General features: G+C 37.1%; 1 protein-coding gene across 1 annotated transcript in view; it reads right to left on the bottom strand.

Annotated features, from left to right (window-relative positions):
• Positions 1-24,969, bottom strand: part of DNAH5 (dynein axonemal heavy chain 5) — a 248,666-nt gene that overhangs the window by 206,505 nt on the left and 17,192 nt on the right. The window contains exons 6-15 of the mRNA XM_050793010.1: positions 24,412-24,549; positions 23,086-23,262; positions 21,025-21,138; positions 20,219-20,326; positions 18,412-18,534; positions 17,632-17,847; positions 15,365-15,472; positions 6,028-6,113; positions 5,224-5,545; positions 4,198-4,404 (exon numbers count right to left, since the gene is read on the bottom strand). Coding sequence (XP_050648967.1) covers positions 4,198-4,404; positions 5,224-5,545; positions 6,028-6,113; positions 15,365-15,472; positions 17,632-17,847; positions 18,412-18,534; positions 20,219-20,326; positions 21,025-21,138; positions 23,086-23,262; positions 24,412-24,549 — 1,599 coding nt within the window. The remainder of the gene's footprint in view (positions 1-4,197; positions 4,405-5,223; positions 5,546-6,027; positions 6,114-15,364; positions 15,473-17,631; positions 17,848-18,411; positions 18,535-20,218; positions 20,327-21,024; positions 21,139-23,085; positions 23,263-24,411; positions 24,550-24,969) is intronic.

The raw sequence follows: 24,969 nt of genomic DNA, 5'->3' as shown, positions 1-24,969 counted from the left end.
GATACCTTGTTTGCTGTCTAAACTGTATCTAGACTTATTGGGAGGGTGAGTGGAAGCAGAGAGACAACGGTAGACCATCCCAATAATTTAGGTAGGAGCCAATGATGGCAGTAACTGCAAATGTGGAAAGCAAGTCAGATTCTGCTTCCACTCACCCTCCCAATAAGTCTATGTACAGTTTAGCAGCAAAAATGATCCTTTCAAAATGAGAATTCAGATCATGTTACTCCTCTGCTCACATGGTTACACAGCCTCCCATTTAATTCAGGGCCACAAACCTTTATACAAAGGACTTGGCTAGGTGCTTGGTCTAGAAAGATCTACCCGATTTTGTCCCATTACTTCTCTGATCTCATCTCCAAACACTCTTTCCCTCTCTTACCTGCACTTGCCTGACTGTCTTCCTTTCTGATCCTGAGCCTCAGGGCCTTTGCACCTCCTTCAAATAATTACTCAAATTATACTTTCTCAATTATACCCGTCCTGACTACCTGTTTAAGCTTATAAACCACCACCAAACCCACTCACACATTTTATCGCCTTTTTTTGTCCACAATAACTATCACTTTATTACAATAGACTACATTAATTTGCCTACTTACAGTGTTCATTTTCTGTCTTACCCAATTAGACTTGTTCTACAAGGACAAGAATTTTGTCTGCTTTGTCCAGTGAGCCTGAACCAGTGCCTGGCACATAGGAGATAATAAATCAATATCTATCAAACTAATTAGTTGTTATCGGAAGGACTTTTCATCTGAAATGGAGATTCTCATCTTTCATTGAAATGTACATAATGTCGAACTGTGTCAGTATTATTTACAGAATGTCAAACTGTGTTAATATTTTGTTCATATGTGACCATGTCAATATTAATAATCATTAATTGTAAGAAACTAACCCTTAATGTGCCTCATAAATACAGTTGGTATTAAGACCATCTATGTGCATGTTGGTATTACCTTGATAATAGATTAATGTTTTCCAAACTGTTCCGCCTGGAGTACTAGACCAAAGAGATTCTGTAAGAAAAATGGCCCTTTGATAGATAAATTTTTAAAATGCTGCATACAATATCTCCCCTCTTGAGTGATCACAGCTAATATTAATGATTCTTAGAAACCTGCTTACGGAAGTAAGAAGCCTTGCAAGGCTTTGAAAATTTTGTTAAACTCAGTATTTCCCAAGTGGACCTCATAATCCTTTCCTCATATAATGTTTTTCCACAATTTCTATAAGATTCTTTCAATGTCCATAAAAGCCGCTTTAGAAAAGTCTAAATTTTCTGGTCCTATTAGCAGCTACTTACACATTTCCTGAAACTTGTATCCACTGCTTGTCTTTTTTCAACGTCCACCAGTTATTCTATCTGGAAGCAGTTCTTAGAATCTGCTTCTAGCAGGCATTCTACTTCCCACCTTTAATCCCAGAAGGTATTACTCAACTGCTTTGACAAAAGAGAAACCCAGGCTTAGAAAGTGAAGTCATTTACCCAAAGATAATGATTTGAATCCAGATTAAATTGGCTTCAGAACCTGTATTTGTAACTATTAGCCTGTACTTGGTCTTTTCTTTCTAGTTAAACTGTCTTCCAAGGAATAGATGAAGAAACAAATTCTCAGTTACTTTGGCATATCTGCAGAAACCTGAAAGCTCTAGCAAATATTCAGCACAATAACTGCAACACTTCAGATGGTCCCCTAAACCTGCCAATAGATCTGCTTTGACCAGCTACTCATGTTGAGCAGGAACTTTTAACTCTCAACCTCCAAGACAATAAATGTTAACCAGATGATAATTTACTCCCTTGAATTGTCATTTAAAACATTCTTTGATCCTCCTCCCTTCATGGGGTGGGGACCATATCCCCTTTCTTTGAATCTGGGTAGGTTTACAGTCCAACAGAGTATAACAGAGATGATGCTATGAGACACCTGAGGCTATTATAAAGACCATGTGGCTTCTTTATTGTTCACTGTAGTGCTTGTTCTTGAAACCCTGAGCTGCCATATAAGAAATTCTACTAGCCAGAGGCCTCCATACTGGAAGGCCATGTATAGATGTGCCTGTTCACAGGAAAGAAACAGACACTAGAAGAGCCCTTCTTGGACCTTAAAGACTGAACATCTGCCAGATGAATACCAATAAACAACCTTTGTCAACAATACATGGAACAGAAGAATCACCTAGCCAAGCCCCGCTCAAGTTGTTTACCCATAAAGTCATGATATGGTTATTGAAAACCCTTCAACGTGCTTACAAGTGTTTGTTGCCTGAAACAGACAACTGAAACAACAACTCTGCAAATCAAGTTAAATTATCAGTAATTTCATAATCGTATAATTATGGTTTCTTAGTAAAAATATGATTTTCTTTATGAATATGTAAATTGACTAAGTAAGTTTCCTAATGTGAAACAGTCTAAAAGGATATCTCCCAACATGCGGACTGGTATTTTATGAGTCTACATTTGAGGAACATCTGTCTATTACCAATACAACTTTTTAATAGGACATGAAGTGGTGGGAAGACAGTGCACTACAGGTCTAGGTTCTGGTCTTACTTCTGCCACTTTCTAGCTATCAGACCTTTGCTAAATCTTTTAACTTCTCTCAGCCACAGTTTTTTCATCTATGAAATAAAATAATAGCATTCTGTACTACTTACCTAACATGGTGGTAGAAAAGATCAAATGAGATAATGAGAACGAAGATGGTTTTAAATGAAAAATACAATGCAAGTGCATGGACTTAGTATTGTCATATGATGTTCACCACCATGAAATTTTAACAACGGTTTCCATGTTGTCAGATTCCATGGCTGCATCTCTGATCTCACCTTTTTCATCCCCTGGGTAGCAGCATTTGTCACTGGTGACCAGTCCCTCTCTCTGTAGCCTTTTCATACCCTTGGCTTCCTTTGTTTGTTTTTTTGTTTGTTTGTTTTTTGAGACAGATCTCACTCTGTCATCCAGGCTGGAGTGCAGTGGCACAATCTCAGCTCACTGCAACCTCCGCCTCCTGATTCAAGAGATTCTCCTGCCTCGGCCTCCCAAGTAGCTGAAATTACAGACACATGCCACCATGTTCGGCTAATTTTTGTATTTTTAATAGAGACGGAGTTTCACCATGTTGGCCAGGCTGGTCTCGAACTCCTGACCTCAGGTGATCTGCCGGTCTCAGCCTCTCAAAATGCTGGGATTACAGGTGTGAGCCACCGTGCCCTGCCATCCTTGGTTTCCTTGACACTTGGTTTATTCCCAGCTCAAAGGTCAATCCTCTGTTTTATGTGCACATCTGTCTTCTTCTTTCAGATCTGTTAATATTGGAACAACCCAATGCTTGGTCCAGTGGCCCTCCATTCTTCTCTCTGTATTCTCTCCCCTAAGAGATCTCATCCAGGTCAATGACACTAAATAAAAATGATATTCTGATAACTCTCAGAAGTATGCCTCCAACTTTGGCTTCTCCACTGAACTCGAGACTTACATATCCAACTGATGGACAACGTTGCCACTTGGCTGTCTCGAAACTATCTTGTACTCAGTTGGGAACTACTGATTCTCTCCTGCTTCCCCAAATACACTAGTTCTGGTTCTTGCCATCTCCATACATTGAACTTACAGTCAGGGCCTCTGCATGGTATTGTGCAAGTTATAAAGAACACAACCTACACAGCACTCTATGGCACTCCTACTTGAATTCATTGAATTGCTCACACCAAAAACAGGAATTATTCCCAAGTTCTCTCCTGACCTGACTGTTGACATAACTCTAAATTCTCCGAACAACTCTGCTGCCATCCTAGTTCAAGCTCTCATCTTCATCCAGGGCCAGTGCAACATTTCACAAACTGGCTTCCCACTGATACCTTTGTCCCCCTTAACATCCACTTTCCACCCAGCAGTAAGAATAACTTTTATTATAAAAAGAGATTGTGCCTTTTTCAGTGGCTCAAAATCCTCCAATGGTTTCCTGGTACACTCAAAATAAAACCCAAGCTTCTCAACTTGGCCTGCAAGACCTGAAACGGCCTGGCCCCAGCCAACTCTGCAGCCGCACCCCATGGCACTGTCCCCTCAGTCACTCCATTCATCCTGGCGACTTTCTGCTCCTTGAATATGACACATCGCCATATTTTTTTACAATACATTCCAGAGCTAGCCAAGAAAGGGGGAAAAAAATAAAAGTAATATACCTTCATGTTACTGAAGTTCCTTTTGTATCTCTCTCGTTTCTGGAAGAGGGAAGCTGCCAATGGAGAGACTTCCAGACCCATCTGGGCCATGCACTCTGTTTCTCTAAATAAGATTAATATCTGAGGGTCAAAGTTTACAAACAATTCCCCTGTGCCTGGGGCCTTCACCAACAATGAAGCCTCAAGACCTACATGAATTTCTTCAATCTGTGGGAAGAAACCAACATCACTACTATTAGAAAGTTCAACTCGTACAGAGTATCTGGCTCAGCTATCTCTGGGAATAAGGATCATTAAGTGTTGTTCCATGGATTTGAGTTTCCTAAATTAAGGGCAGTAAGATCACTCACTCTTCTCCTAAATCCAGTCTCATAAAATAGCCTTCAAGTTCTTGGTGGTGACGTTGGGCAGTCAATTCAATAAAACCTTTCAATGACTCTCACGCTGATATATAAGTGGACACTGCAACAGTAGTGACGTCTCAAAAGCCATTTAGCTACTTGATACCTTCATGCCTACTCTATTATTCTTCCTAATAAAAGTTTCATAAAACCTCCTAAACTCAGTTTTTACTCATCTAGAAAACCAATGAACACAGCTATGGAGCCATCACATCCTGACAACCTACAAAGAAATACAGGTATTGGTAGGATATGCTATGATTAACCAGTTGTACAACCAAAGAAAATGTGAGACTTTGTTTAACAGATTTAGGATCTGAATGAATTTTAAAAAGGAAGATATCCTAATAGATTGGGCATAGCAACCAATAGACAAGACCTTCTCACTTTGGAGTTTGTAAATTAAATTAAAAATGGGGTTCTGTTACCTGGCTTGTGATTTTTTTTTCAAACCTAATAATTATTTTTCTTTGTGGACATATTACACTCTGAATGCTTAGATTCAACCCATCTGCCTTACAAAATACCTACAAATCCAACTTTCTACAGAAATAACACTGTCAAATGCTAGAGGAGGGGTTCCCATGATTCCAACAATGGGAAGAGTATAAATTTAGGAACTCACTTGCCGAAGCCACGCCCTGTGGAAGAGGACCTCAAACTCCAGGAGGACCTTGGCTATCCTGTTGTAACTGCGAATTATAGGTTTGGCTTCTGCCGTGCTTAGCACAGTTGGGTGCTGCTGGAAAAGCTGCATGGGCTGCTGAATCCTGTGAAAGAGCTGGCGGGCCCACAAAATCTTTCCAGCGATGGGAGGCTGGTTTCGAGCCAGAGGAGGGTCGTATTTCTGCTTTGTATACAGCTTTGAAATCATATCAATGTCAGCCCCATAGTTCTCAAGGATAAGTCGATATTTGTCATCAATACCAAGATTAGGTATATTCAACCTGATTTTTTTTTTAAAAAGTTAAAAGTTTGAATTAATGGAATAAAATAAAATAAGTAAAATACACAATAAAAATATCTAGTAATCTCATTTATTAATTTATTTTTTTAAATGCTAATGGAAAAGAATGAGATATTTATGTGGAATATTAAAAGAACAAAAATAAAACTCATCCATAAAATGCTGGCAAAACTACTAACTTGGGAAGACTTTTTTCAAATTATCTATACATTAGGAAATATTCTTACAGGCAGTCACAAGGTACTTCAAAGCTAAGAGTATTCTCTATTTGCAGAAATAAAATAAAACCTGAATCCTTAAAACGATTAATCCTCTGAAAAACTTAAAAACTATGACCTTGTGACCCAAATTGCCAAGAGAGTCTTTCCTTTCCATCAGAATATGAAATAATAATAGGAATAACAACAATAAAAGCTAAACTATCCCAATTTTAGAAAATAGACAATTTCTTGAAACTTTTACCTTTCAAATTTCTTCAACATTCTTAGAGCTTGATTTGTGTTTTGAATCTTCTCAAATGTAACATCCATGAACTTCTGCAACTCGTTCTAAAATACAATAAAATCTGGTGATGAACAACAGAATTGGGAATTTACTGTTTAGCCACAAGATAAAAGAGCTTTCCATTCTCTGCAAACACACATAATATGGAACAAAATGGAACCGAAAATTGAATGAGCTTAAAAGAAAAATAAATGCCCAGAAGCCAGAAACAAAGAGACTTGAAAGCCAGGGCAGCCATGGGAGTTGGCACCACGTCAGGTTCCATGGGTATTGGGCCAGACACAGAGCCTGGGGGGTGGCATTGGGGCCTTATCAGAATATGGGGAGAAGGGTTATGGGGTCCTAACACTCTCAACAGATCCTGCAGAAAGCCAGGATCCTTGACGTGCTGCCCAGTACATGCAAAGGGAATTGATTCACAAGTTGGGAAAGCTGCAAAGAGGCTTGCCATCTGCCCAAACCCTTGGATAGTTGGCAAAAAAGTCACCCTACAATAGGGTTCCCATATTTTCTCATCACAGCTACTCACTTCTACCACTGGAATGCCAAAGCACCCATAGACAGTGCACAAACAAATGGGCAGGGCACTGTTTGGCTCTTGGACATAGTTTGCTGACCCCTGCCCTAGAGGAACTGAAATCCCACATGTGTGCCACACCTAGATAAGGGGTCCAGGTTTAAACTACACATGAAATGAAAGGGATATAACCCAAGACATTAACATAAAAGCTAGTCTGGGAAGGTAAAACCACTAGGACCGCAGCAGAATTCAGGAAAAGTCACTCTATAGAAACACTTTCAAAGCCCAGGACCAAAAAATTGCTACAGGGAAAAATAAATAAATACATAACTTTTAAAGAAGCTCACAAAGTTTCTGAAAACCCCACGAGAAAATGATCTTTGAGAGAAAAGGAGCAGAATGCACAAACAGAATTAGTAACCAAGAACTAGAAATGACAGAGCAGTCTAAAGGAGACTATGAAATAAGTATATTTAAAGTGATTAAAGAGTAAAGAGGAAACAGAAATCATAAAAAGAACAGAACAGAATAAAATAAGAGCACTCAGATTTTTAAAAACAAAATTTAGACATATAAAGGGGAACATAATTACAATTCAAAATACAATAGATGCAAATTGTAAACACCTGAAAAGAAAAATGATGAACTACAAGACTGTTTTCAAATAAAATCACCCAAAGTATAGCCGAGAAATAAAGAAATGGAAAAATACAAAAAAAGATGTTAACAAACATGGAAGTTAGAAAAAAAAGGTGTAACATACGTCTATTGGAAATCTTGGAAGAAGAACCTAAAGTATTTAAAATGATAAAGGCTGAGTATTTTCCACAATTAAAAAAAGACTTAGTCCTCAAATGGAGGAAGCACATCAAATTCTGAACAAGAGAAATATATTTTAATCACACCTAAAACTCACATAAAGATGCCAAAAGTAAAGAGAAAAACAAAATTAAAAGAAAATAATATTAATATTAAAAGAGAAAAATATTAAAATCACAAAAGGGAGAAATCAAATTATCTATAAAGCAATAACTATTTGATAGCAAATACCTTGTTGAGAACAATAGCTGACAAAAATCAACGAAAAAAGATCTTCTAAGGGCTGAAGGAAAATAACACCCAAACTAAAATCACATATAAAACGAGAATAAAGTTCAAGATTGAGGGAAACTTTATAGGCATTTGGGTGTAAAGACTGGAAGAGTTTACCACTAACAGACTCTTGTTAAAACTAAAGGATATACTTCTTTAGGAACAATAATGAACCCAAAAAGAGGGAGAGATACAATTAGATTACTAATGAGGTGTAAGAATAAGCAAAGCAATCTGTAAATATGTTGCTAAATATAATTAGCTATTAGTAACAACAAGTTTGAAAAGTTGAGCAGCAAAGGTAAAACTAAAATTCAAGACAACCATAGCATGACTGAGAGGTAGGCTGATAAAACAATTAAACTTTTTAAAGTCAGGTATATATGCTAAAACCACTAAAAATATACATACAGCATTAAAACTATAAATAGAAATATAAATAGAAGAGGAATAAAGAGAATAACAAAATGTAATCAACAAAATATAAAAAGAAAGAAGTCAAAGAAAAAAAGCTCACCTCATTGAAAATTCAAAATAGATTGTAGAAGTAATTCTAACTACACTAGAAACAACACTCAATGTAAATGGCTTAAACTTGCAATTAAAGGAAAGGGTCTCAGCTATTTTTTATATATACATATATAAATTATACAGAGCGATATGGATTATATATGGGTATTATATATAAAAATTATAGATATATGTATTATAGATACATGGATTTTATATATATGGGGATTATATATGTGCATGTGTTGAATTATATATAAGGATACTATTTATAAATTATAGATATATGGATTTTATATATATATGGATTCTATATATGTGGATTGCATGTGTGTGTGTGTGTGTATTATATGTATATAATCCAACCATTGCACTTTTAAAGAGACATGTTTAAAATATAATAATTAAGAAATAGTAGGCCAGGTACAGTGGCTCACGCCTTTAATCCCAGAACATTGGGAGGCCAAGGTGGGCAGATCCCTTGACCCCAGAAGTTTGAAACCAGCCTGGGCAACATGGCAAAACCCTAACTCTACAAAAAATACAAAAACTAGCTGGGCATGGTGGCGTGCACCTGTAGTCTCAACTACTCAGGAGGTTGAGGTGGGATGATCATTTGAGCCCAGCAGATCGGGGCTGCCACGAGCCAAGATCACACCACTGTGCTCCAGCCTGGGTGACAGAGCAAGACCCTGTTTCAAAAAAAAAATGAAAGAAAGAAAGAAATAGTAGGAAGTAAAAGAACAGAAAAAATGTTTATTTCAGGTAAATAATAACCAAAAGAAAGTTGAAGTAGCCATATAAATAATTCACAAAATTGATTGTAAGACGAAGAGCCTCACTGAAGATAAATATGGTCATAATTTAGTGTTAATGGGAACAATTTCTTTGGCAGATATGCCAATTTCGAGTCTGTGTTTAACCAATCGAATCAAAATATATGCACAGATTCTTAGAAACCCATGGATCAAGCATGCTATGGTTTGAATGTCCTCTCCAAAACTCCTGTTGAAATTTAATTGCCATCGTGATGATATTAAGAGGCGGCACTGCTAAGAGGTTATTAGGCCTTGAGGGCTCTGCTCCCATTGGTGGATTAATGTTATCACAGGAGTGGGTTGTTATAAACACAAGCTCAACCCTCTCTTGCTTTCTCAGGCTCTCTCGCTCTTCACCTTTCTGCCATGCAGCAAGAAGGCCCTCACCAGATGCAGGCTCCTCAACTTTGGACTTCTCAGTCTCCCGAACTGTAAGAAATAAATTTCTTTTCTTTATAAATCACCCAGTCTGCAGTTCTGTTATAGCAACACAAAAAGAACTCAGACAAAGAAGATCAGAAGATATTCAGTATACCACTACAAATATTAGAATGGTCAAAATCTAGTACACTGAAAACACCAAATGCTGGTGAGGATGTGGAGCAACAAGAACTCTACTAACTCATTGCCAGTGGGAATGCAAAATGGTATGGCCATGTTGGAAGACAGTTTGGTGGTTTCTCACAAAACTAAAAACGCTCATACTATATGATCCAGCAATCATACTTCTTGGTACTCACCCAAAGAAGTTAAAAACTTATATCCACACAAAAATCTACACACCAATGTTTATAGCAGCTTTATTCATAGTTGTCAAAACTTGGAAGCAACCAAGATGTCTTTCAGTGTGTGACTGGATAAACTGTGGTACCTCACAACTGAATAATGGAATATTATTCCATGCTAAAAAGAAATGAGCTATCCAGCCATGAAAAGGCATGAAGAAAATACAAACACATATTACTAATTAAAAGAAGCCAATCTAAAAGGGCATATTCTGTATGCTTCCGACTAGATGGAAAAGGCAAAACTACACAGACAGTAAAAAGATAGTAGCTGCTGGGAGAGGGAAGGATGAATAGGTGGAGCACAGGGGTCTTTTCGGGTAGGAAAACACTTTGCATGATATTATCACGGTGGATGCACATCCTTATATATTTGTCCAAACCCACAGAATGTATAACACCAAGAGTGAGCCCTAATGTAAACTGTGGACTTTAGATAATAATGATGTGTCAATTTAGGTTCATCAGTTGTAACAAATGAACCACCCTATTGGGGGATGTTCATAATGGGGGAGTCTATGCATTCTGGGGAATGTGGGGGAATACAGGAAATCTCTGTACTTCCTCTCAATTTTGCTGCGAATCTAAAACTTCTCTTTAAAAAATATTTAATGAGGGCCTAAAATATTTGAATAACCCAATTAAGTGTGATATAGTGACATTGGAAGACCCCAAATCCCGACAGAAAACACTACTTTTTTCAAGTACACATGGAACATCTGCAAATCTTAACCACGAACTAGGCCACGGAGGACATCTCAGTAAATACCAAAATACTGACATAAAGTATTCCATGTTCTCACATCAAAATATAATAATCTAAGTCAAAATAAAATAAGAGCCCATAGAGTATAATAAAAAGCCAAAAATGCTTTTAAATAATCCATGAGCAAAATAACAAATCATAATGAAAATGATGTGATACTTTAAACTCAACAACAACATATGTACTACATATTAAAATTTGTAAGAAACAGCAATAGTGACACTTTGTGGAAAAGACATAGACTTTCATGCACCTATTTTAAAGAGAAAAAGAAAAGAAATTGAAATTAATGAGCTACGCTGCCAGTTGAAGAAAGGTAAAAATAATAAATCCAAAGAAAGAAGAAAAAAATGTTTTAAAGCAAAATGTAATAAAATTAAAAACAAAGAAACAAGAGACAAGATTAACATCTCCAAAGCTGCTCTTTGGGGAAAATAATAATACAGACTAACCTTTGGCAAAATTAAGCAAGAGAAGTGGGGTGAATGCAATTTCGCACCGAAAGCATCTGTCAAATCAGAATCTAGCAGAATGAGGCCAGGCATGGTGGCTCACGACAGTAATCCCAGCACTCTGGGAGGCCAAGGCAGGTGGATCACTTGAGGTCAGGAGTTTGAGACCTGTCTGGCCAACATGGTGAAACCCCATCTCTACTAAAAATACAAAAAATTAGCCGGGTGTGGTGGAGCATGCCTGTATGGGTGGTCGTTAGGGATTCTTCTGAGAACGTCACACATCTTACACTATCATGTAACTGTGACCCTCCCCCGCAAAAAAATTGCACCAAAAAACTAAGCACAATTTATTCTTTGTGTATCCTAAGCTTTAGTGCAGAGCTATAATTAAAATCTAAATTTAGTTAAATAAAACATAGAAAAATTATTTCCTTATTTTATATTTCATGCTTCAAGACAAAGTGAACAACTTTTTTTCAACTTACCCGTCAGAAGTTTTAATTAAGTCCTTGCAAACTTGAAGAGACATTAATTGATGTAGTATTAAAATGAGGAGACTAGTTTGATATGCAATAAGAATTAGTACCTAAAGGGGTTTGATTTCAGTAATGTTAGGTCAGAAGTAATACAGTAAGACAACCAGTTGGCAATATCCAGACCACCACAGGAGACACTACCTGTGGAGGAGACGGAGCTATTGGCGGGGTGGGGAATGGGTAAGCTGCAAATCTCCTGCCTGATACAGCAAAGCTCCAAAACGGAAAGATCTGGAAGCCTATTACAATACTTCCTTGCCCTCAATAGTTTCAGCTACTTCTACTGGAAGTATATGTATTTTTTAAGTGACATTATTTCTTCTGCTAAGTCCACATCCTAGGATGAAAAAATGTTCTTGCATTAAAAAACAGCACAGTTAGCCTACCTAAATAAACATCTACATTTTTTCACTACATAAAAAAAACTCTATTTATAAATTATGAAAACTAGAGCATTTATAACCCTTCCACTGCCTCCCTCTCCTTCAGAAAACAGCAAATCTCTACTGAGCCCTAACAGTTTTTCTGGTTTTTCCTTGCCTTTCTACCCTATGGCTTTGCAAAGGCCTGGGCTGAACTCTTTGTCAACATGTAAGACCTAGACTTAATTTTCTTGTTCTGAGCCTTGGTCCATCCTTACAGTTTGTGGGATCTGGGTTGTGGAATCTTCATATTCGTCTTCCCATTAGTAGGGGTCTCAGCTCCCACTAAGTTTTCTTTTAACTCAGTTTGCCACCTCAACACCCATCCTTTACTAAGTAGTGCCTTCTCCATCTGCTGGGATCAGCATGCTTCTAGACTCCCAACAGCCCACTTGGTTCCAACACGCTGCCCTCTTTGACCTGTTAGTACCAGCATGAACCCTAAATCTGGAGAGGATTCCAGGCTGTGATCCCTTTGACAGGGGAGCCCTGGACACCACCCTGATGCAAATCACTCATGAAGTCTTACACTCGAGATGCCACTGTTGCTGAGTCTCTCCAAGACCCCAGGATGCATCACCGCCTTTACTCCATCCAGAGTCATGGGAAGGTATTTTTGCCCCAGTTTTATAAAGGTGAGGGCTGAATTCATGAATGGGTGAGTATTTAAAGAGACACTGCAGAACAGTTAGTTAAGAGAAAGAGAACGGACAAAGGAATAAAGAAGTGTAAGTCAAAGAAAAACTCATTGGTAAACCAAAGACAGAAGTGAACAAATTCTGAGGTGGAAGACAAGACAGATAATAGTGTTGAATTTCTTTTAAGAAGGCTGAGTAGAATGGGGACTAATACAGTAGTCCCCTCTTATCTTCAGGAATATGTTCCAAAACCCCCAGTGGGTGACTGAAACCAAACCCTATATATACTATGTTTTTGCCTGTACATACATACAAACATAATGATGTTTAATTTACAAAATAGGCAGAGTAAGAGATGAGCAACAATACTAATAATAAAATACCACAATTTTTAACAATATACTGTAATAAAAGTTATGTGAATGTGGCCTCTCTCTCAAAATATCTTATTGTGCTATACTCACCTATTTTCAGACCACAGTTGACCCTGGGTAGTTGAAACCATGGAAAATATAACCACAAAAACATCTTTCTAGCATCAACCACAGCCTCCTCCTCTCTGAAGGCTTTCCTAACCCCAGCCAAGCAGAAGTATCAGATTATCTTTTCCTAGTTTCACATTATCAAATCCTATGTAATGTTTCGCAGGCCTGATCTCCCAATACATTTTTGTAGGCCTTGAGCTATGTCTCTTTATTTTTGAATCCTCACTTTTTCATACAGTATCAGAGTAGCATTCTTTCATAACTAGCCACTTTAGCCCCATTTGCCCTTTTTTAAATGCTAAATTCATTACTCTGTTCTTATGTATGTGCTTATATTTTAATCATTTCACCATCTGCCTCCTTTCTGACTATGAGCTGCGAAGGCATATCTACTTGATTTATTTCTATATTCATAACCTACAGCATAGAAGTATAATACATAATTGCTGTATAGCAAATGCTTGTTTCATTGCAATAAATCTACATCTTCTTATTTACATATGGGAATAAAACATGATCCCTGCATTTGAGGTGCTTACCATCTATGTTCCACATATAAGCTACAGAAGTACCACGTGGTCAGACACTGCTGGGGAAACACAGGTGAATATCAGAATCTGCCATTATTCATCAATTTCCATCAAAAAGAGACCAAGATCCACTATCCTTATGTCTGAATCTGCCCCCAAAAGAATTCATTGCATGGCCGGGCGCGGTGGCTCAAGCCTGTAATCCCAGCACTTTGGGAGGCCAAGGCGGGCGGATTACGAGGTCAGGAGATCGAGACCATCCTGGCTAACACGGTGAAACCCCGTCTCTACTAAAAATACAAAAAACTAGCCGGGCGAGGTGGCGGGCGCCTGTAGTCCCAGCTACTCGGGAGGCTGAGGCAGGAGAACAGCGCGAACCCGGGAGGTGGAGCTTGCAGTGAGCCGAGATCTGGCCACTGCACTCCAGCCTGGGCGACACAGAGAGACTCCGTCTCAAAAAAAAAAAAAAAAAAAAAAGAATTCATTGCTTAAATTATTATAGGCACTCTTCCCTCCCATCACATGAAGACTGCTGCATGCCACAATGGTTAAAAAAGTTGAATTCTAAAGCCGATTGCCTGGGTTTCACCCCAACTCCACCCCTTGTTATGCCTGTGTTGGGCAAACCACTTCACCTCACAGGGAAGTTTCTCAGTTTCCCCCTCTGCAAAATGAGGGTAACAAGAGGATCCACTTGACACATTGTTATGATTATTAAATGAATTAGCACATACAAAGTGCTTAGAACAGTACCTGGCACATAGAATTAGCTAGCTTTGTTACGACTCATTCTAACACGGAACTCACTCCTCCTAAGGTGTCTCCTTTTACTCTGAAGTGCACACATTTAATGCAAATCAGAAACCCTGGGAAAGAAGAAATAGAGTGGCTATTTTCCTCTTATAGTCAGAAAGATAGACATTTACACCTCACCGGGATGAGAAAATGTCCGCATATTCATTATGGTAGATACCTGTTGTGTGTCTTCCCATCTTACCCTCCCTGACTCCCCTTTCCTGATAATAAATACATTCCCAATGACCCAGCGGATCCCATCCTGCCTGTGTCCACCACAGGATCTCACAATTGAGAGGCCCAGTACTAGGCACCTCACCAGAACTGGCCAGCCCAACCCCTTCCTCGGGAATCTGGAGCTGGCCTGGTCCTGTGAAACAGCCTCAGAAGCTGCTGATGCCATAAACTGCTCATGTGAGCTGCAAGGCAAGACGGCTGGTCTGCAGTGAGCAGTGAAAGAAGGAAGAGAGAAAGGGGTTGCAAGACCAAGCAGGGTCCAGATGCTGAGCTGGTCCTGGCGCCACCATTACTAAGGCCAGTGGCAACCAGGCCTTGGAATCTGCCAGACATTGCTGACCATTTGCCTGAGCTACCTCTGGTCATAATCATTGCTACACAGTGACAAATGGAAATAAGCATCTATATTCTAATCATGCCGCAGTGTTCAACAGAAGATGAAAGTTAACTTTCTAAGAACTTCAATGGAAGACATGGAGAAGTCTCATATACATCATTAGCCAAAGCTATATTTATGACCCTTTAATCCATGAAAAACAGCCTTCAATTATTAATCTGAAATCATGAAACACAGGCTGAGGTTGCTCTCGGTCACCTCCATGATGAAGACACTTCTGCCTTCTGAATGGGTAATGATTAACAGCATTATACAGAAAGGAAAAAATAAACACACGACTGTCAACAGGAATTGTATTATACAACCTACATGAAGGTCATTAGTCTGCTTGCAAAACTCTTCATAATCTTGGTCAAAATCCATTTTCCGCTGGTCTAAGAAATTGTATTCCTTTTTCTTTATGGTTGCCACAATGCCCTGAAATATTATGAGATAAATTAGATAGTATTTCAATATTCTTAAATTACCTAACTAAATATGACCCTTAAATGTAGAGCCTATACAATAATTGCCAAAAAAAATAAGTTTAAAGGAAGCTTCATTTTTTTACTCACATTGTTTCATGCTTATTATTTTATAGGCAGTATAAGGTTGCCATACTGCATTCAAAGAAATCACTTGGACAGCATTTTCATGAAGTTTTATGTATTTTTGAAAATATAAAATAAAATAAAAGTCACATCTGAAAATTGGGAAAGGTTTTTTTTTCACTAAAATTTTATTGTTAATCATATCTGAAATAAATTTTTAAAGTCCAGAGTAGAATTTACCAAAATATTTTGTGTTGAATAGTTTAAATCTTCTCAGAAAATAAATAAGGCTTTCACAGAACACAAACAACATAGGAAGAAAATAAATTATGTTATATCTACAGATGAGTTACTATCTTCCAAGCCCCAAACGTCTTAAAAATGTCAAACCGGAATCCACCACTTAAAACCTTTCTAAAATTAATTGCTGCCTACTGCCCTGCAAAGCTGCAGCCTATGACTAGGAAAGTACAAACTAGGAAGTTCATCTCCTTGAAAATACTATTATCAGAAGCTTTGTTTGCTTTGAATAATGAGCTATAATGCTCTGTGATTCTTCTTAACCAGGTACTAAGCCATTCTCAAACTCAGGTGCCCACATTGTTGACAGAAGCATATAATTTTTATGAAGAATATTGGGCCTCCTTCTTCTACAATCTCCTCTTCAAAGTCACTTCCATTTAAACATCAAATCTCTCAATAGACAAAAGTGTATAAACAGCATAACTTCTTGAATCAAGTTTACTAGATAAAACAACCTACTCTTTCATGTTGCATACTACAAAATTAGTTCTATTTAGAAATTGTGTGTGTGTATATATACATATACTTTTTTATATAACATGCATATGCATGGAATGTTATATAAAATATACATACACACACAATATATACATGCATGGAATGACACAATGTCTAGGATTTACAGTGCTGATGTTCCTTAATATCAAATGAATCAAAAGTGTGTGCATACACACACACATACACATGTAGCTTTCTAAAAGAAGTATAGAAAAGCTACTACATTTTGATGTAGTAATTTTAAAGATTTGGGGACTTGAGAAAATCCTGCTCTATGATGGGATTTAATGGTCACTTAAGATTATTAAGTTAAATAAAGGAAATGATTAATCGTGACCTTTACAGCAATTATTCAAACTCGATCTACTTAATTATTGTCTTGACAGATATTTATTGCACATCTACTATCTGTCAGTAAACTTAAAATGTTTCCTGCTATATAAAAATCTTTTCTTTTTCTCTCCCAAAACTTGGTATACTCAGGAAATAAAAAAGATTCCTTATATTGGTCTAAACTGTTAGAGTACAAAAATTAGTGTATACTGGTTAATTATATGATCCTTTTCAAATTCAAGTACCAAAAAACTTTAAGATTTAGTGTCAGCATCCCCAAAAAAAGAAAAAAATTGACTATGTCCATATTAAGAATTTAAAGCAAATTGTTTGTAAATTGCTTTTCTAACATCTTCAAAATGTTATTAGGTCACTATGCCCACTTTCAAAACTAAAATTAGTCACACAGATACCATGACAAGATAAAGCAGTTAAAAATCAAAATAATTAGGGAAGTCAGATCTAGAATAAAATCATGTCCTTTATATTTTTTAATATGGGTCCAAATAAAATGCTTAAATGCAGAGATAACTGAGTGCCACACAGTACCTGGTGTCGACTAATGCCTGACACAGTATAGTCTTCATTAAATATTTCTTGGATGAATAAATAAAATAATAAGTTACATTTAAACATTTTTCTTGTGCTACTAATGAAAATGCTTTTTTAATGGTGATTAATTTTAGACTATTGGAAAGTCATTCTTATAACCACACACCTGAAAAGAACATATTAGCACCATTACACAATTCTCAAATAAATCTAATTTCTTTATGGTTAAAAGGCCATGAGATTATTTATATTTTACATTACAGATGGATGATTTGAATCATTCTAAACACTGTTATTTGCATAAAATATTGAAGTTTAGTTGTGGATTATGGTAGAAAATATAGCTTGAAAGTACAATACCTGGTATTTAGTGACCATGTCTTCCAGCCCTTCGATTGTGGAATCTTGCAGGACTGAATACGTCTTGAGGGTTGTAAAGATGTCTATTATCTTGCCAAGGCGTCGGTGAAAAGTTTCAAATTTTCCAAAAATATACATCTCGCTAAAATCAAATTGTTTTGCATTTGGATTTTGTTTAAGCTTTTGTTTTGTCTTGTGAAAGCAGTGCTGGTATTCCTTAAAATCAAAAGAAAAATATACAAAAATATACAACAAAGGGAACAAGAAATTTTATTTTTTTAAGTGAAGGCAACAGAAAAATTAGGATGGAATTATAAGCCTTTTCATAGTTTCATGCCTTTGCATGTACTCACTCATCAGCCTGGAAATCATCTTTTCACCTCCTCTAATCTAGCAATTCCAGATTCTAATTGGGTTACTCATGATGCAACTCAAAGGTGTGGCCTTCCCATCTTGGTCTCACGGTTTTGGTAATAGCGTCCTTCTGTGACTCTCTCTCCATTCATCTTTAAGACGCTTAAGGAAAACTACCTCATATTAGTTGTCTTTGTATCTCTAGTACTTACTGTGGTATCAGGACATAGTAGGCTCCCAAGAAGGGTAAAAAAAAAAGTGAATAAATTTCCTGGGAAGGTATATTAACATTCCATTTTCTTAATAGTTAAGAATCACTGTTCTTTTTAGCAACCAAAGATGTAATAATTACAAAATGATTTAAGATGGTCTCAGCAAAAATAAGACAAAAATAATAGAACCTCTAAATACTAAAGTAACCATTACCTGTTTCAGTTTAATCGCAGATAGTATTTTTTCTACAACAACATCCTGTGGCTGGGTCCAGATGGAAGCGGTTCCATTATTGGTAATATAGGCTTTACATGCAGATATAATCTGATTTGTCACCTGGGATTTTCCAATAAAATGATGTTAAGCACATAAAACAGCCATGGATTGTAAACTGAACTAGAAGGTCCTTAACTCTTCCACTTCTCAGAGTTCACCATCTTCTAACTTGAGCTTGGGTTTATTTCTTTTTCCATCACAGATCACAACCAATAACCCTTTGATATTGTCAAAATCATTTGTGAAATCGCAGAGTTGGAAGCACCATGGAAAATCAACAATTTGGGCCACCTTGTTTATGCAGGATGAATGTCTTAACCAACCACGGAATGATTCATTTCCTTCCCTAAAAACTGATGAGTTTCCACAAATCTCCTTAGGTAATCTGCTCTAAATATCTAACTCACAGTTTACTAGCACCATGTAAAATACTGCCAATCCTGATCTTTTCATGTGACCAAGATCAGCAATGGAAATGTCAAAAGGAGAAGGCCACAGAGAGAAGGAAACTAATGTACAAAACCACTAACATTTTATTCATCTCTCCAAACTTTACAAAAATCCTCAGAAATATATTAATTTTTTGCATAAAGCACAAGGAAAATTAAAATGACTATGCTGTATCCATGGAATGATATGATGCCCAGGATTTACAGTGCAAGGGGTGGGGGTATAGGTGAAACAAGATCAGCCATGCGTGGATATCTGCTGAATCTAGGTGATATGTACATGGCATTATAGTATACAATTCTCTCTCCTTTTGTACCTAATTCAACATTTCCATAATGAAAGGTTTTCCATAATTAAATGGTGGTTTCATTATTTTATGCTAAATCATGTTTTGCAAATAATATGCATAAAATCTACATTAATAACACAAATTTACTTTTGGGTGTCATTTACTCAGGGAATACTCTTGCAACCCTAACATATAATTTTAAAGTATAAGGAATTTGGGAGGGAATTTTGCAGTCATTCCTCCTGTCTACCTGAACTATCTATATGAGGGAAGGAAGTTTCCCATTGAGCTCTTAAGGCTGCATGTCTTTATTCCCAGGAAGAACTGTGCTTCCTACTGCGTTAGTATTCAGAACACAAATCTTCATGAGTCAAAAACTCTTCTATTTTAATACAACATTTAAGATTTTTGCTTTGATAATGAAAAAGTCATTTACTTCTTAGAGACTATTCAGAATGAGAATAGCAACAGTGCTTACCATAAACACTTACGAGTTAGGACATAAGGTTTAAGCATCGTTATGTTTTTTGGCAGAATCATTATAATTGCTTTATAGATTCCTAGAACATTGCAAGTGGCTTTTATTACCATGATTACTGTTCTAATAACACCAAGTAAACAACTGTGGCATCAAATAAATTTGGAACAGTGGCATATGAAATATGAAACAAGAGATAGTTAAATATAGCTTTCCTTAATTAAAATTTACCCGGTAGGAATACATGATGTGCTAAACCACATAGGGAAAGAAATCTTTTTTCATTTGTATTATATAAATAATAAAATATTTATCATAATAATTACTTTGGGAAATAATGCTTTATGATTTGCTAGAATCAACCTCTGACATAAATTTAATTCTATCTCTATTGATAGCCTAAGCCTTTTTAAAATTTTAAGATACATACATATTGAACTGAGCCAAGATGGTAATTTTTAATTATCAAAAAATTGATCATTGGCAAAGAAATATAAATGAACATGAACTCTACATCATGCACTTACCTTTACAAACAGAGATGTGATCTTCTCAGAAGTGTTATAGTAATGAGAGATATTATAGATCATTTTAATTGCATTTATAAGTGTAGGAATAGCATCCATCATGGATAGCTGAAAGATACCATCAAAGTTTTCAGAAAAAAATCATCAAATTCAGCAAAATTCTAATAGACTAACCATTCCATCTGCATTAAAATAAAGTTTAAGAGATTTCTATTAAAGATTTTAAAATACTATCTAATGCTTTACATGAAAATAATATATTTAATATGAATTTTATTATATTAGTCATATATGGTTAATCAAATTTTATTTCAATGGAAGAAACATTGACCTGCTGTTAATGACAAGCAACAGCGAGTTACCTGTTAACTATTATTAAGGATGAACTGTTAATAACAGTTAATGTTGTAATAAGTAAAAGCAGGCACTTCTTAAAGCTAAAAGATTAAAAGAAAAATCACCAGCTAATGATTTTTCCTACAGTTCTTTGAGATATATAGTTCAGAATGCCCTTTGCAATATTTAATGGAAAATGTAACATGCAATAAATGTTTTAAAATATAACATCTCATATACATCTTTAACAGATAGGAGATAGACTGTTTAGAGAAATAGATATAGAAATATAGGTATCTGTGTGTATGTGTATATACATATACATATACATATATATTTTTTTCTTGAAAATAAAGTTTCTAAGACCTTTCCAATGAACTGTAATATCGATGAACCAAAATTCAATATTCAGTTCAGCTAGTGCAAAAAGAGTTATCTATAGACTGAAAGAGTAGAAATCCTTAACTCACTGGATCACTGCTGTACAAAGGGTCACAACATTTTTCAAGTGTATACAAGTATTTCACATTGTCCTTCGCTTCATTAGTTGCATCAGTGATTCGAATATCCATCTCCCGCCAAGTCTAAGCACAATACGGAAAACCAATTTTAATGTAATTATTCATAGAGGAACTTCCAACATAACCGCTGCTAACAGTCACCACAAGTCTGTTAGGCCAGACTTTCTGTGCATCTCACATAAAACTGAATCCAGAGAGGCAAGAGATATTGCTATGCAGGAAAGCAATTTAAAACTTTTGACTAAACTTTTTAAAGCATATCTTCGAGGGCTTCTCATATAAAATCTGTGCCATGACTATCCTAGAGCACCAAGAGGACAGCACCTCCCTTTAAACTCACACCTTTTCCCCTGCACCAGACCCATTTGATACCTCACTACCGTATTTTCTATCTTTCCTCTATTCTAACCTGAACTCCCTTCCTATATCCCTATACATTTATCCATTAATGTAGTAATTGTTTATTATCTGCCAACCATATGCCAGTACTGTGCTATGAGCTAGGAACTTAGAAATGGAAAAATAATCTAAAAGTGAGAGAAGTAAAAGGAAATTATTTAGCATGTCAATACATTCCATTGACTTCATGGAAGTCCGACTGATAGTATTTCTGAACTGTATTGCAAGGCTGATCTCTGCTATTTCATTGAGGAATAAAATAAAGTAAATCTATAGCATGTTTATTGTAACAAATTATTATTGATTATTTAGATTATTTGCAAGTATCAAAACATGCAAATAGCTAATAAGACCCATGCAAATAGTTAACAAATAGTCTTTCTAGCACCAATGCCAGGTGAGTTAGGCAGCCTCTATGATGGTCCCCAATGACCACAAACTCCCTGTATTCAAGCTCTTGTATTCGTCCCTTCTCCTTGATCATGGACTGAATCTAGTGACTTGCTTCTAATAAGGAGAATATGGCTAAAGTGATAGGATGTCACTTCCAGAATTAATTCACATAAAGATCGTGGCTTCTAGGTTGGGTGCTCTCTTGCCCTCCCTCACTTGCTCCCTTTAAGGGAAGCCAGCTGCTATGTTCTAAGCTGTTCTACAGAGAGGCCCATGTGGGAAAGAACTGAAGGAAGCCTCTAGCCAACAGCCAGCAAGGCGCTGAAGGCAGCAACAACCAGATGAGTGAACCCGGAAGCAGATCTTCCACGAGTTGAGCCCTAAGATGAACCCACATCACAGCTGCAGCCCCATGAGATACCCAGAGTCAGAGGCACCCAGCTAAGCTGCACCCAGATTCCTGGCCCATAGACTCCGAGATTAGAATATTGGCTGGTTTTTTTGTTGTTGTTGTTTGTTTTTTTGAGACAGAGTCTCACTCTGTCACCCAGGCTGGAGTGCAGTGGCACGACCTCGGCTCACTGCAAACTTCCACCTCCCGGATTCAAGCGATTCTTCTGCCTCAGCCTCCCAAGTAGCTGGGACTACAGGCACGCGCCACCATGCCCAGCTAATCTTTGTACTTTTAGTAGAGATGGGGTTTCACCATATTGGCCAGGCTGGTCTCGAACTCCTGACCTTGTGAACTGCCTGCCTCAGCCTCCCAAAGTGCTGGGATTACAGGTGTGAGGCACCGCGCCTGGACTATTGGTTGTTTTAAGCTGCTAAGTTTGGGGGTTGTTTTGCAATATAAAACTAATATACAAGGACTAAAAAATAAATATGGATTGGGTGAGTTTTCATTATTTTTATTTCTAGCTTGTCTGAAATCATAATATATAGATATATGTATATAAACATGCTATCATGTTCTGTCTTAATTACATGCAATGCCCTCTAATAACATATATACATACATGTATACCAGCTAACAAATGTCTTTAATTCAAAGACTATTGTCACAGCCTCCAAAGTTATATGAGGGAAATATTATGTAATTGTAAATGTTTTTCCTCAAGGTATAATAACATTCTTTGCTCCTAATCACTCTATAACTTGAAAATATGCATAGAGAACTCTTATTCCCACTTCACGAGGCAAAATGAAATGGCTGACGACCTTCAGCAGTTTTGACTTGGCCGCCGCAAGCACCGCCAGCACAGCCTTCACATCTGGGCTTTTCAGTTGTTCCAAAAGGTAGTTAAACTTGGAGAGTCTTTTTTTCCAGTGCTCCAGCTCCGCTCGTGGCCCAACGTCATCCGCTTCCTTCCGCAGCTGATTGTTTTCAGCAAGAACCTGCAAATGTGCGGAGAAAACATGAGCCATTGCATGGGGCTGGAGATACTAAAGTTATGCGCGAGCAAAAAAAAATAAGGAAATCAATTATCCTATCTGGATCATGATGTATGCGTATTCCATGCTTCCAATAACAATCTTTTACTAACTTAGCATGTATCCATTTTTAAAACTTCAGTGAAAATTTCTTTGACCTGTTTTAACTGAAAACCACTTATGCTTTCCTCATATGAAAATAGCTTATATTTTGGGGGGTTTTTTAAGATTTTTGATTCATACTTTTTTCTTTTATTAATGCTTATTTTACATATTTATGGGGTACATGTGAGTATTTGTTATATGTGTAGAATGTGTCATGGTCAGGTCAGAGTATTTGGGGTATCATCACCTTGCGTACTTAACATTTCTATGTGTGGGTAACATTTCAAGTCCTCTATTCCAGGTATTAGATTGGTGCAAAAGTAATTAGCCATCGAAAGTAATGGCAAAAACCACAATTACTTTTGCACCAACCTAACACTTTGAAATATACAGTATACTGTTGCTAACTACGGTCACCCAATCTGCAATGGAAAACTACCTATTTAATGAGCTGTAATGAGCTTCTGAAGGCCTTGACTTCAGGAATTTTTCTTGGCTATTCATTTACTCTATAACCTTGGAGGAACATGGCCTTGTTAAACTGCATGGTTCAGGCTAGTGGATTTTAATTGTGCTTACTTTTTAATGTAATGTCCACCTTCATTCCTTCATTGAGAACTTTTCTGAATTTTTTTTTATCATTAAGTCTCAAGCTCCCTTTTGGAGGACATACTAAATGAGAAAACTCCTCATGCTTCTACAGGGGTTCTCTCCAAAGTAAACTAGACCTTGAGAAAAGAAAGAGGCAAAGTGCAGCCTTCGAGTGGTATAAGTACATACAGCCATTTTCTTTCATTTCTTAGAATTCTTACTACCTCTTCTTAATTCATGACAGTAAATGAAAACCACATTGGACCTCTCACCTCCTCACGGATTTACAGTAAAACTCTTAACAAAGAGTTTTATTCTTAACAAAGAGTTCACATATTCGTATGTGAATACACCTTCTTCCACTGTCTAGTGAAGTAACGTGGCACCTGAAATGGATGTTTGGTTTCTCAAAATTACCTGTTCTGTCTGTTTGATCCATACTTTCATACAATCCTCTATTTTTGCCAAGGTCTCAGGGTTATTTGCTAGAGTCAAGTAGTCCGTAGGTTCCTTTAGGTTTTTCAGGTCAAGTATGTCACACTTTTGAAGATTCACCTAATTAGAATGAAAATTAAATAATAAGATGATGCTTTTGTAAAACACACAGACCACGGGCCCTGTGTTTTCCACTTTGCTGCACTCTGACAGCGCTCTGGAAAGCCCGTCGGGTAGCACATACCTCCCCTCCACTCCCACGTGCCTTTGTCCACGCTGCCGCGAGACTGACGGAACCTTTCAACACTTCCCTGTGATCCTACACACCCTCACAATTCAACCCAAAGCCCGCTGCCCTCTCCCACTCAGAAAGAATGCCTCCTCCCACCTGGGGACCCATCCTATTTTGTTAATACTTTTATTGCAGTATGAAGTGGACCCATATGAGAAAAAACACTGCTTTTTTCCACAGAATGTCAACAATTTTATTTGGTCCAACCTGCATTTTGGTCTGCCCTCCATCACAGTTAATCACAAATA

This window comes from Macaca thibetana, chromosome 6 (genome assembly GCF_024542745.1).
Source record: "Macaca thibetana thibetana isolate TM-01 chromosome 6, ASM2454274v1, whole genome shotgun sequence".
Lineage (NCBI taxonomy): Eukaryota > Metazoa > Chordata > Mammalia > Primates > Cercopithecidae > Macaca > Macaca thibetana.
This window is presented reverse-complemented; position numbering and strand designations above follow the sequence as displayed.